Genomic DNA, 14,742 nt, shown 5'->3' on the forward strand with positions numbered 1-14,742 from the left:
TCAGAGATAGATGGCTAACCCTATAGGACGAAAACCTGATAATCCAGTAAATGGATGCAACGGCCCTATCTAACCGCTCCCAAACCCTGGCTCTACCGGACTGGTTATTACACCATGTGAACTGCAGTCCGGAGAAGCCCAGATCCACCAAGCTATTCTGCGATAGGAAGTCAAGGAACTTCCTCCTGTCCACTGTGTCAGTGAAGGCCCTTCCTCCCTGCTTCTCACTCCCATTCTAAATGCAGTTGACATCACCCACGATAGCTAACGAAAAACCCTGAGCAACTAAGTGGGTAAGCTCGCCCTAAAGAACTCTCCTAATCCTATGGTCAGTTCTCGCATACACACCGCATAAGACCCACGGTGTAGCGTTGGGCTCCGAGATAATCAATAACGGGAGCAATTGTGAAACACATCAACTGTCGCCACACCCCGCTTTCACTATGTCACAATACCCTCGGACAACCCTTGAGATTCAATTGCATAGGACTCTCAGTCAACGTCTAGGCACCGTAGTACTTGGCAAAGTTCTCTACCGGACATACGAGTTTCATAGAGGAGGCAGATCTCTGAACTATGGACCTACACCAGCATCCTGAAAGAAGATATGAAGGGCGGCCGCCCCTGCTCCTTTAACTTGTCAAAGTTTCAAAATTAAAATTAGAATAAAAATAAAACTCTCTCTAACCGGCTGAAATAAAATTTTTTTATTTTTATTTTTATTCTAGAGCGCAATTCTTCCAACCAAATGTATCTTTAGTTTCAAAGAGCTTTGGATGGAAGAATATAGAAAAAAATTAACGTCTGCCTCGCAAGTTCATCACCTATCCTGCAAGTTGCCACTCATAAACGATCCATACAACTGAAATTTGCTTTGATTACTGCACATTGATCTTTTGGGGGAAAAAACCTTACAAGAGATGTACATAATCCAGAGTCCATGAAGCCAGTTTCCCCGCCTTATTTTTCTCTCATCTAGGTTTCCTTCTGTATACACATAGGGATAAACAATTCCAAGAATCTTTTACATTAATATTCTACAAGTACAAAAGAATATAAATAAGCGGCATCTGATTCCATGTTGCACTGCACTTCCAGCTTATGGCCAGCAAAAATTTCCACTTGAAAGAGGCATCAGCCAAGGCCACCAAGAATCCAGCCTACGATGATAATGAAGTCTCATCATCAGAGCTTTCAGGCCTTAATGCCTGAAACCTTGGGAATACCAGTGGTAGTGTCGGATTCACAGGCACCGGGAACTGGCGTGCTGAGCTCGCAATGGTGCGATCATTTATCCTTCCAACCTCTTTGCAGACCTGATTGAGGATGGCTAGAAAATCCCTGACCACCATGAAAATTCTGAAAGGGTGAGCTTCTTCTTTGGCTGAGTTACCATGGAAATACTCAGTTATTTCCTTGACCAGAGACAGCGCAACGCTCTCTTGCGCCTGGACCCTTATGATCTCGTCCTCTGCCTTCTTTAAGAACCCACTCATAGCATCATGAAATCGCTGGCTATTTTCCTGTGAACTCAATGCTCCATTCAACCTTAAGACCTCAGTTATTTTCCCAATCCCTCCAGCAAGTTTGGAGACATAACTGCCGAGCACCTCAGAATCCATAGTAGCTGCTTTCTTCACATTGCCAAGTTCACCCCCAAGACCAGCAATAACTTGGAGGCCGAGCTTTCTGCACTCAAGGTCATCTCGTAGAGTATTTGCCTGGGTTTTGGCAGCGGAGAGGCGGGAGCCTTCAGATCTGATGATTTCCTGGACAACAAAGTGCAGGAGGGTAGTCTTGCCATCGGTGCCTTTGACATCAACTAGTTTCAGTAGTGTATCGAGCTTAAAGGCATGCGCATCACCACGGTTGGTACCAACATTCATGCGGTTCCCAGTCTTCAGAACCGCCTCTAGAAGTTTCAGAAACAATCTGCTGCTCCTCAGCTCATCACAGGCTGCCTGTGCATTGCAATACAAGCAGTTTATTAGTCCAAAGAATGCTCAAAACCCAACGACACCTTAAAAATGACCATCGCCTATCCTAGGGCCTACGTGATCTGTCCATTTACCTACGAGACAACTTTTTTATGTAAGTTCTGTTTGAATTTTAATGATGACAAATACAAAATCTAATTGCACTGGACTTCAGTTTCCATGCTGTGTCATGCACCCAGGAAGCTAGTTGAGCAAAGCAGTTCTTCTTTTTGCTGGAACATGGGGTAGAAATGAATGCGAGGGCGAGGCAACAAAAGTAGGAGCACATGGAAACATTCACTAAAAGTTATTTAGTTGCTGATATTCTTTTTATGTGGTGTGCATGAGCCCAGGATGGAGAACTCTCAATCACTGGTACGTACATTTAGTCACCAGCTATGTTCTCTCAAAGAATTTCTCCTAGTTTGTTTTTGTGATGATGGGATGCATCCAGCTTGTGGTTCTCTAATTTTTCATATTTTCTACTTAATTTGAATATGATTTGATAAAGATGTTTTCAGTGTATATAACTGTTATTTATGAATTATGATTGAGAAAGATCTTTACTTATGCAGATAATATTCACATAATAAGTATCCAAGAAAGATACTAACTTTCCTGCATATTCAGAAAGATTTCGCAATTCTGATGACAAGTAAGTTTTTGAACTCTCCATATGTGACAATTCAGTTCTATAATAAAATCAATATGAAATAGTATTGATCTGCTTTCATAAGATAGTGATTTCCTGTAACCGCACCATTAGAAGGGCCAGAGCTTTAGTGTCCTGCTTTAGCTGGGTAAGTATAAGATTTCATATTAGGAAGTAACAGCAAGTCTTGCTGACTTTGTGTCCAATATAGCTTGTACTTTTAAAAAGTGAGCAAATGGAATGCCTCCTTGGCACACCGATCCGTATTGAGCAGAGTAATATTATACATATTAGTAGATGAGATTACTCAAATGTTCGCTAGATGAAGAGAAGTGATTTTGGTTCAACTGGGGGCAAAGGGAAGAATCAAGGCATGAGGCAAGAACAGCACACTGTACATGGGAAAGATAACTTGATATCTAAAAGCAAATAAGAACTTGACTTTCGAATGAGGTCATCATCGTTTTATTCGGTGCTAACTCTTTTAAGGTCAGAGTGGCAGACTATACTCAAATTTACTTGAATTCTTTGTCAATTGTTCAAACTTATGAAAGAAAGACAAAGTTTATATTTGTTTAAACTTTAAACAATTTATGCTTCATGTCTGGGAGAATAATTATTCAGTACAGAGATAAACATGAGAATTATTGTCAACCTGAACTCTTGAGACCGTCTCCACTGTAGCTTTAGTAAAAAAAGCCATGAATACTGTATGGTAATATGACATTATTTCAAGGGAAGTTTTGCTGGATGGTAGAAGAATTAAAAAAAAAACAGCTGGTCCCTCCTAAAAGTTGCAAAGTGGATAAATAAGTAAAAAATTTGGGTGTAGTTATATAGCTTCTGGATGTTTTAGTTACTTTGAACACAACATTGCATGCAACCCTGATCGTGGGTCCTGAACTCACAGGTCACAGCCGTACTATTAAGGCAGAGAAAGATCCTTATTTTTCTTATAAATAAAGGAATCGAATTCTTTTAATCACCGCTTTATCCACTACTTTGCCAGTGATCAATATTCAACCATTCACTGTTTTTAATCCAGAATAGAATTAATGGAAAAACAAAACAAAGCATCAGGCTTACCTCAAGTGTTTCAAAGGACTTTTTAAGATAATTGACCTCTGAATCGAAATTAGCAATGTAAAGCATTGCATCCACTCTCTTAAAAGAAAATGGTATATCAAGCACTGCCTTGAGAAACTTTTCTGCTGGACCAAGCTTGATTGGGGACTCATCTTTGTAATCTTTCAATTTAAGTTCTTCTTCTTTGCTTGGAGCCATCTTTAGCAAGGTTTCTAACAGCTCAGTTCCTAAGCTATCTGTATTACCTGCAGTGACTCGGAAAAACAGATACAAGTAAATAATCAAACACAAAAATATTGAAAAAGACTACTGAAATTCCATTCTGTGGTCTAAGTTCATAATGGAGGACTTTCAACAACTGAGGGGTAAAGGAAAGGTTTCCAAAAAATGTTTCAGCCCTCTTACTGTATCAAATAGGGCGGAGAGTTGTAGTCTTTCTCAACAGGTAAAGTTTAAAGAAGAGAACATGGATAGCTTCATCAAAAAGACTAATGTAAATATCAGCATGCTACTTGATAATCTTAACTAATATAAAGTAGTATGTTAAGTAGTATACTATTTTTGTCAAACATAATGCAAAAATATTAATGCAAGTATCATCATACTACTTGTAATTCAAATATCAAAAAGATTGATGTAATATCAAGTAGTATGATGATATTAATTCTTCTTATGTTGATTTATAATTCCCCACAGACAGTTACAATTTAAGAGAAAGATGTGTTTTGCAATGTAGGTAGCGCTAAATTGAGAGAGAACAATACATATTCTGCTTCTCTTCTTAGCATCTACCAAACTATTGGCATGCTGCCAAATACAGAGAAAGGAGCCTAATTGAAGGGGTGCTTCTATCAGATGCCTTAAACCACTAAAATTCCACTGTCCAAACGTTACACTCTTGAACCAAGAATATGACGATACAAACGGTAGTTTCCGCAACTATAGTTAATGTCTTGCTACTACAAATCCCATACTAGAGATTAGGAAGCTCACTGAAACAATAGAAGGAAGCTGGTGTTCTTTCACAATGATATAATCATTGAGGAAATGTGATCACTGAGGTCAACAAAGAAAGAACTCTTAAACTTTCACTAAAATATAGAGCCAACGGCTTTCTCAGAGGGAAGCATCAAAGGGGATAGATGGCTACCTTAAACCCCACAGCACCATTTCTCGCCATCTTTGATCAGCTTAGTCTTTTCTAAAACATTAGCTGATGTATTCCAACATCCACTGAGAGTGAGGGAGATTTTATTCTCGAAAATGGGTGAATAAGAAGAGAAAACCCTATTTTGAATACTCTTCAGTGCCTTCATGCTTAATTTGCAAATGCTGGAAGAAACGATGGCACAAAACAATTCATAAAAGTTGATCCAATCTTATTAGCAATAGCAAGCACTTGCCTAGTACACGTTGGTGCTATTAAACGTGAAAGAGATACAGAGCAAATTACTGAAGAGTTTCAGAGCTTCACCTTCCAATAGGGCTTCACAGACTTCCTCCTTGGTCACATTAAGTGCCCTCAGTAGAATAGCAATGTTCTGAGACTTCTTTGGATCAAGCACCCTGTTCTCTTGATTTGGAGAAGGAAGGACTTGTCGCTTGTTCGTCTCCTTTGGGGCTGTGTTTGATGCATTGCAAACAAACAAGGTCTCGATCATCTCCTCATTTACCCTGTCAAAAAATCAGGCAAGAATTCGACGAAAGGAGTTCAGAAAAGGAAATCTGTGATTAAGTTCAAAAAAAGGGAAGAGATCTAAAGTTCAAAATCTCACTGGAATGAGCTCGTTTTCAACTGATCCCACACCATTGCTCGATCGGAGCTCGCCCGGACTTTATCCCAGTGCAAAGGCTTCAGCTTTGGGCGAGGGGCCTCCTCACTCTTCTCCACTGGATCCGAATTCACTGGCGATTCGGCTGGAAAAACCGCTGCTGATGAATTCTTCATTCCAGTAGGTCTGGGAGGGGTGAGAACTGGAGGCTGGCCGGCTTGTGGCTTTCGGACCCGACTCTCCCAGTACCCAACCGGCGGCGGTGGAGGAGGCGGTGGTGGTGGGGGGGCTTGCTTCGATGGGGAAGGTAGCGGTGGGGCTTGCCTCAGTGGTGGCGGCGGAGGTTCGCTCCGCGGGGAGTTAACAACCAATGGGTTCCTCGAGAAGTCCCCAATTCTCCGTGGCGATCGTAAATTTGGGCCCGACATGTCCGAGATCCTAAAGCTTCCATCTTGATCCTTCTCCACCGGAGAAGAAGACGGCGAGGGCGAAGGGAGTTTCCTCTTTGGAGGTGAGGGAGTCAGCGGCCGGGGGGGCGGCGGGGGCGGAGGCGGCGGCGGCGGCGGGACACCAAAGTCGATAACCTCGGCATTCTCGGATCTGGTTTTCAGAGATCTGACGCTGGATCGCCCCGGGCTCGATCCGACCGGTGGCGACGAACTCGCCGGCGACGACCGACCCGGAGAAGACACCGAATCGGAAGACGGGTACGACGGCGTGCTTAGCGTCGAGCTCCGGGACCCACATTTCTCCATCGCGGCAGCGGCGGCGGGGAAGGTCCGCCGCGAGCTCGACATGCGCCCGCCGACGACCCCCACGGAACTCTCCTTCCCGCCGGAAGACCCTCTCGGAGAGTAAAATTCCTCCTCCGAGGAGCACCCGCCATCGGCATTCCCGTACCGACGGTGGGCATGGAGAGATAAAGGAGGAAGTGGGTGGAGCTCCGGGGAACCGACCCTGCAGTAGGGAGAGCCGTTGGGCTGGCCGGCGGCGGCGGGGGAGGGGTCCTCGTGGGCAGCGGCGACGGGAGAGGGGTCCTCGTCGGCGTTGGCGGCGGCGCCGCAGTGGTTGACGAGGGTGCCGACGTAGAGGAAGTCGGAGGTGGCGGCCGAGGACTTGCGGGCGTCCGAGATGGCGGAGCGGGTAGGAAAGAGGCGGATGCTGTCGGAGCGAGCGGCCTTGTCGCCGGAGCGGCGGCGGCGGCCGTGGAGGAAGAATGCGAGGAGGGCGAGGGCGAAGAGGGGGAGGGCGACGGCGGGGACGAGCTTGGCGGCGGCGGGGCGGTGGGGAGGCGCAGAATGGGAATTGGGTAAGATGAGGGAGGGGATGTTGGCAGGAAGGGAGGAGTCGGCGGCGGGGGAGGATGAGACGGCGGGGGGAGGAGGGGAGGAGTAGAATGGGAAGAAGGGCTGGGGCGTGGAGGAGGAAGGGGCCGGCGGGGGCGCGCCCGGGGGGAAGAAGGGCAGGTGCAGAGCCCGCCGGGGAATGGGCGTGGTGGACAAGATTCCCGGGGTGGAGAATAGCAGCAGGAAGAGGAAGAAGAAGGAAAGGGCGGGCATTGTCAAAGAATGAGAGAGAGACAGAGAGAGACAGACGCTTTAATTGCTCTCTGTTCTCTTAATGGCCTAATGCAAGAGGGAGAGCAGAGCGATGCTATGGTTTTCTTTTCTTTTGTTTTTCTTCTTCTTTTGTCCCTCGCTCTCCCCCTCGTTCGGTAGGAGGAAGGAGATGAGAAGGGAGCAGGAGGAGAGCAAGAAGAGAGAGGTGTTTCTTTTTCCTTTTTTAAAAAATTATTTTCTCATAAATACTTGTTTATTTGGGATGGTTGAGATGTCTGGGAGAGCCGGAGAGGTGCAGGCGTGTGTGAAAGAAGATGGTGTGGACTGTGGAAGGGGGAGAGAGAGAGAGAGAGAGAACTGAAGCAATTGTTTTGAAATTATTTAGGCATAAGGAGTGGGGGACAGATGGGAACACAGAAGATGACGGTGGCCTGGTGGTAGATGGTGTGAAGATAAGGAAGAGAAATGAAAAGGAAGATAAAACGTACAGGCTACATAGAAGTGAAGTAACTTTATGGAGAGATGAAATAAGGCCGAGTGAGAGCGTTCTGTGGGAGGGATCAGTCCGTTCTTTTATTTTCCGTGAGCGAGACTGAAAAGATGGCTGGATTGACTGTGCATGGAGCTTTTGAGGAGCTGGAAAGACTAAAGAGGGAGACATGGGCAGTGATTAAGATGACTGATTGACGCGGATTGGCAACCAGTAACCCATGCAGAGGTCAGAAATCTTTGATGAGGTTTTACGGAGGACACATGAGCAAGAGTGCAGTTCCTGGTGTCAGGTACACTTGGTCCCAGCGCTTACAAATAAAAAAAAAATGATATAGCAAGATAATTCCATCAAGCATTAGAGAAATCATAAAGGTTCTGAAAAAAAGATGAAGGTTTTTCTTACAGCGTGCATGGAGATTAATCTTTTAAAATGGGAGTGTGTATTTATCATACTGCCGGCAAGAAGCACGTGGAAGGAGGGCCATGCAGTCCCCTGGAGAGGCATAGTATAATATCATTTCTCCGTTGGAAAAGGTTGACGTGGGAACGCCTTGCCTGCCGGCCGACTTGAACATGGGTCACGTAGAAGCCGAATGATGCCGAGTATTTCCGGCAGATCTGGCCGTGAAAGAGACGTTACAAGGCGAACGATGATAAAAAAATATGAAGTGGGAGCAGGAGTATTATAAATAGGCTCCCGTTTTTAGTAGATGTACACGACCAAAAGTAGTTTTTTTTTTTTTCTCCGTCGGATAGACTTTATGAGTGCTTTTTAATTATTGGCTGGGAGAAAGGGGAGAGTCGGCAGAGGCACGGAAGAAGGTAAAAAAGGCAGAGGGACGAGTGAAAAAACGGACGGTAAAAGGATGGGAGTCCGGGAGGAATTTGGCTTCTGACAGGGACGATGTCATCGCCGCGCCCAGGGCTTGGAATCCCATGGACGATGTGAACGCCTGGATTCCGGTCGCCTTCTTAGGACTCTGTTAACTTCGCGGAAAGAGGCAAATTAAGAAAATATTTTATATTTAATTATTTTTTAAAAAATAAAAATATTTTTTATTGGAATAAAATTTTTATATTTAATATAAAAATATATAAAAAATAAAATATTTAATTTTTATTTACTGAAAATTTAGATATTTTTTTAAAAAATATTTTTAAGATTTTAAATAGAATAAAATAAGATCTTTTTCTTATGAGCATAATAGTTATTTTATACTTTTTTAAAAAAAATAAATGCTACATCAAATATTAATTACTCTAAAATATATTATTTTTTTATAATCAATCAAATATGTATAAACTATTTTTTTAACTATTACACATCTGAAAATCAGCTTTTCAATCTAGAAAAGAAAATTTCCTACCTCGAACCAAATGAGTCTTTTTCTTAAAGCAGTTTTAGTTGGAAAACAAAGAAGGAATTAGAGATAACGAACATTTTCCATCTCATGTTTAATTTATATTGCTTAAAAATTTTACATCTGATCAGTAATTTTGATGATTAATAATCTTTTAACTTCTTTATAAGGTATAAAACGATGCTACTGGCTAAAAAAAATCTAATTATGTACAAAATATTGCTTAATTGTATGCAAGGATTGCTGCATACAAGCAATACATAAGAATGGTACTCCTGTGAAGTTCTTGGATGGACTTGTCGTATTGTTTGACAAAAATGTTGGTGTGTAAGTTGAACTAAAGTTTTTTTTTTGACAAAAATAAGCTGAAATTAAATTGAACTATATTGAATTAGCATTAGGTACATTTGTGTTATTTTAATTAAAAATTATATGTAATTTTTTTTTTGCTAGTTTCTGATTTTTCCAAAATCTAGGCCCTGTCATGATAAAAAAATTTGTCATGGTTTAATTGCACATATGGAGGTCCTTGAGCCAGGGTAACAAAACTTGAAAATTCGGCTCACTCGAATTTCAGTTGATTCAAGTGGATTGGTCACTCAGATGAGCAAACTTATGATTCAATACAAAAATAAAATTTTTCTAGAAGAAAGATAAATAATAAAAAAATTCAATCTAGAAAATTATAAATCTAGAAAGATAAATATAAATTAGTTTAACAAATAATTGTAATTATGATTAAATCATGAAGAAATAAATCAATCATATTAAACCATATCCCCTTGATCCCCCCTCTACAAGTATCTGCACACCAAAATATGACTAAAATGAGAAAAAGAAGACCGCAATGCAATGGGATTCATATTTGCAAATAATAAGACTTTTCTTGTTTTATGCAATCTGCTAAACCAAGCATTTACTGATGCATACGATGTGGTTGTAGTGAGAAATAAGATGAATTAGCGAGATCATCACTCAATATACCATAGCAATGCATGAAATAAGATACAATTGTTGGATTAGTGGCCAAATAACACTCGATGTGATAATTAAAAAATATGTATTTTTCTACTTTATTATATAAGTGTTTATTATTTTGTTACTTAAGGTACCAAGTAAAATTAGAAGTGTTTGTTTAATCATATTATTATTGAAGTTGGAAGAAAGAAACGAAGATTGAGAAAGGAAAAGAGTTCAAGAAGAGGATGAGAGTGAGTTTGGAAAAACTGAGTTACATTACAATGTTCTTACAATGCTCTGTTTAAATAAACACAAGAGCAACAAACTCTGCTAACTAGAAAAAAACTAATTACAATTTAGAATCTGTTTCAGCTAATTAGAAACTGTTATAACTAATTTTTACAGCTAATCAAACTGTTAATCCATATCTAATCAACTTATCCATATTAACAGAAAATTGTTATGCCATATCAAATTATTTCTAGCTTAGTAAAGTTGTTGTATTTAATACTCCCCCTAAGATGGAGTGTGTATATTGTGCACACTCATCCCGGATGCTAACGAATGAAACAAAGGACCGCTAACTACTTTAGTAAAAATGTCCACTAGCTGTTATGAGAAGATACATATAAAGTATGTGGAATTTCTTCTCGAATTTTGTCTCTGACAAGATGGCAATCCAACTCTATGTGCTTCGTTCTTTCATGAAAAACTGGGTTGGCAGCAATATGCAAAGTGACCTGATTATCACAAAATAAGATCGCTAGCCTATCATGTTTTACTTTCAGATCTGCAAGTAAGTATAGCAACCATTGAATTTCACAAGTAGCTGAAGTCATTGCTCTATATTCTGCTTCAGCCGATGACCTTGACACTGTGTTTTGTTTCTTGAATTTCCAAGATACTAATGCATCCCCCAAAAACACACAATACCTTGTTATTGACCTTCTTGTATCTGGGCAACTTACCCAATCTGAATCTGTGAACATTTTTAGATGAAGATCATTGGATACTGTAAAGAAAATCCCTTGTGCTAGTATGCCTTTAATATATCTAAGAGTTATGTGAGCTACATCTAAGTGGGGTTGTTTTGGTTGATCCAAAAACTGACTTAATACTTAAACAGCAAATGACAAGTCAGGTCTAATAATAGTGAGATAAAGCAATCTCCTAACTAATCGTCCATATGCTGAAGGATCATCTAACAATTCTCCAGAAAATCTATCAAGCTTCATGTTCTACTCCATTGGAGTCGTAGCAACTCTTGTACCAGTAAAACCAACATCCTCAAATATTTGTAATGCAATTTTTTTTTTTGACAAACTAATATACCTCTTGTAGACCTTGCTACTTCTAAGCCTAGAAAAAATTTCAAAGCTCCTAAGTCTTTAATCTTGAATTAATGACTAAATGCAGACTTTAGAGCATTGATTTCTTCTAAATCATTTCCAGCAAGTATAATATCATCAACATATACTAAGAGAGCAACAAATGAATTAACTCTTGATCTAGTAAACAATATGTAGTCTGCCTTAGATTACTTGAATCCTTGCTGAATTAAAAAATTAGAGAACTTAGCAAACCATTACCGTGATGCTTGCTTCAAACCATATAAGGATTTATTCAATTTACAAACCACTTGTGATGATGATGAAGATTCCCCCTTGCAGCTAAATCCAGGAGGCATTTTCATATAAATCTCCTCATTTAAGTCACCATGCAAAAAAGCATTATTAACATCAAGTTGTTGCAAGCGCTAATTGCAGGCTGCAGCTACTGCCAACAAAGTTCTAACAGAAGTAAGTTTGACTACTGAAGAAAAAAGTGTCAAAATAATCAAACCCTTCTTTTTGAGTGTAACCTTTAGCAACTAAACAAGCCTTCAATCTTTCTAGAGTGCCATCTGATTTAAGTTTTTGTTTGTGGGGTTTGATATGGTCAAACAAATTGCTAAGTGGCTGCACTAACATGAGAGAGTGTGAGAGTGTGTGAGAGTGCTCATGACTGAAGGTTTGTGAGAGGAGTAGCATTCTAAAATTTTAACATTAGACACATAAATCTATGCTAGGTAGGCACAGTGGGTAGTTTATAAATACCCATTTACAACAATTTGAAACCACAAGAAAATCCAAAGTGAGAAATTCCTCTTGGTAGAAAAAAAAACTCAGAGCCACCCTAGCACAAGATTGCACAATCTCTCTGTTCTATTTTACTTTTTACAAAATTATTTCACTTCAATAATGTAATCTTAGCCATGTTTATTTAGATTTGGGATGCCTCAGGGTAATGATATGATGAACAAAGTGTTGAGCTACGCCTATGTGTGATGAATTAGCCCCTTTTTTTCGTATTTCTGTTGAACACCTGAGTGTATGAACGGCTTTGCATGGATCATGAACAGGGGAATCACCTCCCATTGAGACAAAGGAAAATGACAATTGAAGGGATAATAAAAAGCATGAAGATCGTGCATAATTAAAATAATTTTAAATGTGAGGGTGTTTGTGTAAGAAAAGAGTCAGACGTTATGGAACGACTTCTCGACGCCAACAACGGTCCGATCCAGCTGTGGCCAGCTAAAGAGGTGGAGAAAAGGACGACCGACACTCACGTTGGAAGATAAGTCCGCAAGAGACCAAGACGGCAAGAGGGACTGAGAATGCAACGGCTAAAAATTATATGACCAAAGTGAAAAAAACACTAATGAATATTATTTCCATAAATTCCATTTTCTCGTCTTCGTACTCGAGGTCGAGTAAGATTCTCACCAAAATTTTCTTCATAAGGAAAAATTTGGGGAAAAAAAGTTTTTAAAGTTTTTAGTTCACTTTTACAAATGGACCCCACGGACTTTTTCAAATTTGACGAAGGTCAGAACCGAAAGGGATGCGTTAAAGGGGAAGGAATCTGAAGTGCGTAAAACGGGAAACGTAAAGAGAGCGTTTCCCGTGGGGTCGGATCACCGGCCAGGGCAGTTGCGTGCATGTGTGTCTCCCAAAGTGCACAAACAAGCTGGATTCTTTTGGAAAGTTCTAAAGCAGAGGCATTTTTCTATAATTTAGGGCTTCCATCTTGTTTCTCTTTCCTTACTATCTTTTTTTTTTTCCTGTTCTATTATTTTTTTCTTTCTTTTTTTCAAATTGGATGTAGCACACATTTCGTATTACTACGTTATATCCATAACCAAAAAAAAATAAAAATAAATCATCATCTTTTTTATAAAAAATGTTACTATCGACTTTCTCCTCTATTTCTCAATTGGAAATAATGCCTCATGAATTGCCCACTTTGTGACATTCACCTTCATTTGGTATTTCGCACCAATCTCCAATTAGGATCGGAAACAGAGAAGGAGTGGCAATCAGTAACACTTTCCTACTCATGGGGCAACAAATATCTGTATGGCAACTTATCTTTAAAATTTCTATGAAAAAAATGGCTAGTAACAGTTTATATTGTTTGCTTTCTATAATAGATAGCCTTAGATTGGTAACAACCTCAATTAAGAAAGAAGTGGATGATGGTTTAGGATGAGTTTTTTTTTTTCTCTTAGCAAGCAATAGGATATACAACCATTTACCTAACTGACAGAAACTGATGTCTATGTATCAACAAGAGGAGTTATAAAGAAAAGGACACTGGATATCAAACATAGGTTTCACAAAATACTTGTTTTTGCACCATACTTGGTCAAGAGCAATCAATAGCTTTAATAATTTCGACCGACTCCTTGGCTTCAACAGTTTTGTCCTCGTCCCCTGATAGAAATCACCAACCACGTGTGGTCTTCTCCGTGTCTGACAACGTAGCAGGTGCTGTCGAGTTTCTCGGTGTCTATTTCTTGGAAGAGAAGCCTTCTTCTGAGCCTTCTCGAGCTTCATATATATTGCGTCCTTCTGTGATGACTTCGTAGGTTTTATAACGTAGGGAAAATGGTAGAACTCCATCCAAGTAATCTTCTTTATATCATGGTGTGGTCTGCTTTAATATTACTTCACTAGCTTCCAATTTCCATGGTAGAGAAGGGCTCATATTTTGTCATCGGTTGGTAGCTCGATAGGGTATATTTTTATTCCTATACAAAAAAAAGGTGGTGAATTTTGCAGATCAGTCGAACAAATGACTTGAGATCGTTGGAAAGCTTAGATCTGTAAGTTCCGATCCCCTCCAATTCATTTTTCAGTTGAAGAGATCCAAGCAGCCATATTACAAATAACCATGCATCATGCAATGGGAGTCCCCATGCATGCAGGATAGAGATGATCGAGGATTGTCATATGATACATGGACGAGCATGATAGGTAGACCAGACCTCTCCAAGTTAAACTACATACTCCAGGAGATTCTGCCTCTATGATATAGATGCCCCATGATGTATTTTGAAACATCATCTTTATTTTTTTGTTAAAAATATAAGAAGTATCTATTAATAATTTATTGAACTAATAAATTATAGTGAAAACAAGATTACCCACGTCCCTTATATCAATATCAAGAGATTTTTAGAAAATTTTCTATTAAAGTATGGTAAATCTTGTAATAGAATATTATTATTTTGTCTTGATTAATAATTTTCTATATGTATAAAATAAATTAAATTAAATTTTTGATGACGGTGTACTTCCAAGATACAACGAATTGTTTCGTATTCTCACTAAAGTACACTCAAACAAAGAAGAATCAAAGTCAAATCCAAACTGGCCAAATTTAGATGCATTCAAAACTAACAAAATAGATAAAAGCAATTTCTCTCCATCTTCTTTTATATAAATATAATATTTTTTTTTAAATGCTTAATTAATATGTATACTTGAATCCATTCATTTAGTGCTCAATTTATTCGTATAAACTTTTTCTCCAACTTACTTGAAAGGTGTTGTTAGA

General features: G+C 39.8%; 1 protein-coding gene across 1 annotated transcript; it reads right to left on the reverse strand.

Annotated features, from left to right (window-relative positions):
* Nucleotides 1-857: 857 nt before the first annotated feature.
* Nucleotides 858-7,595, reverse strand: LOC103719677 (formin-like protein 1). The gene is made up of 4 exons (XM_008809028.5): nt 5,490-7,595; nt 5,189-5,388; nt 3,715-3,959; nt 858-1,961 (listed from the first exon to the last, which is right to left on the reverse strand). Exons 1-4 carry the CDS (start codon nt 7,043-7,045, stop codon nt 1,161-1,163), a joined length of 2,802 nt encoding a protein of 933 aa, XP_008807250.2. The 5' UTR covers nt 7,046-7,595; the 3' UTR covers nt 858-1,160.
* Between the last annotated feature and the right edge of the window lie 7,147 nt (nt 7,596-14,742).

Source organism: Phoenix dactylifera, chromosome 11, assembly GCF_051530095.1.
Source record: "Phoenix dactylifera cultivar Ajwa chromosome 11, Ajwa_hap1_PhDact_Kaust_v1.1, whole genome shotgun sequence".
NCBI classification, from domain to species: Eukaryota; Viridiplantae; Streptophyta; class Magnoliopsida; order Arecales; family Arecaceae; genus Phoenix; species Phoenix dactylifera.

Coding starts and splice junctions, on each gene's coding strand:
- LOC103719677 (XM_008809028.5), bottom strand. CDS start 7,045: ATGCCCGCCCTTTCCTTCTTCTTCCTCTTCCTGCTGCTATTCTCCACC. Junction 3,960..5,188: donor CTGTGAAGCCCTATTGGAAG/GTGAAGCTCTGA, acceptor GAGTCACTGCAG/GTAATACAGATAGCTTAGGA. Junction 1,962..3,714: donor AGTCCTTTGAAACACTTGAG/GTAAGCCTGATG, acceptor TGCAATGCACAG/GCAGCCTGTGATGAGCTGAG.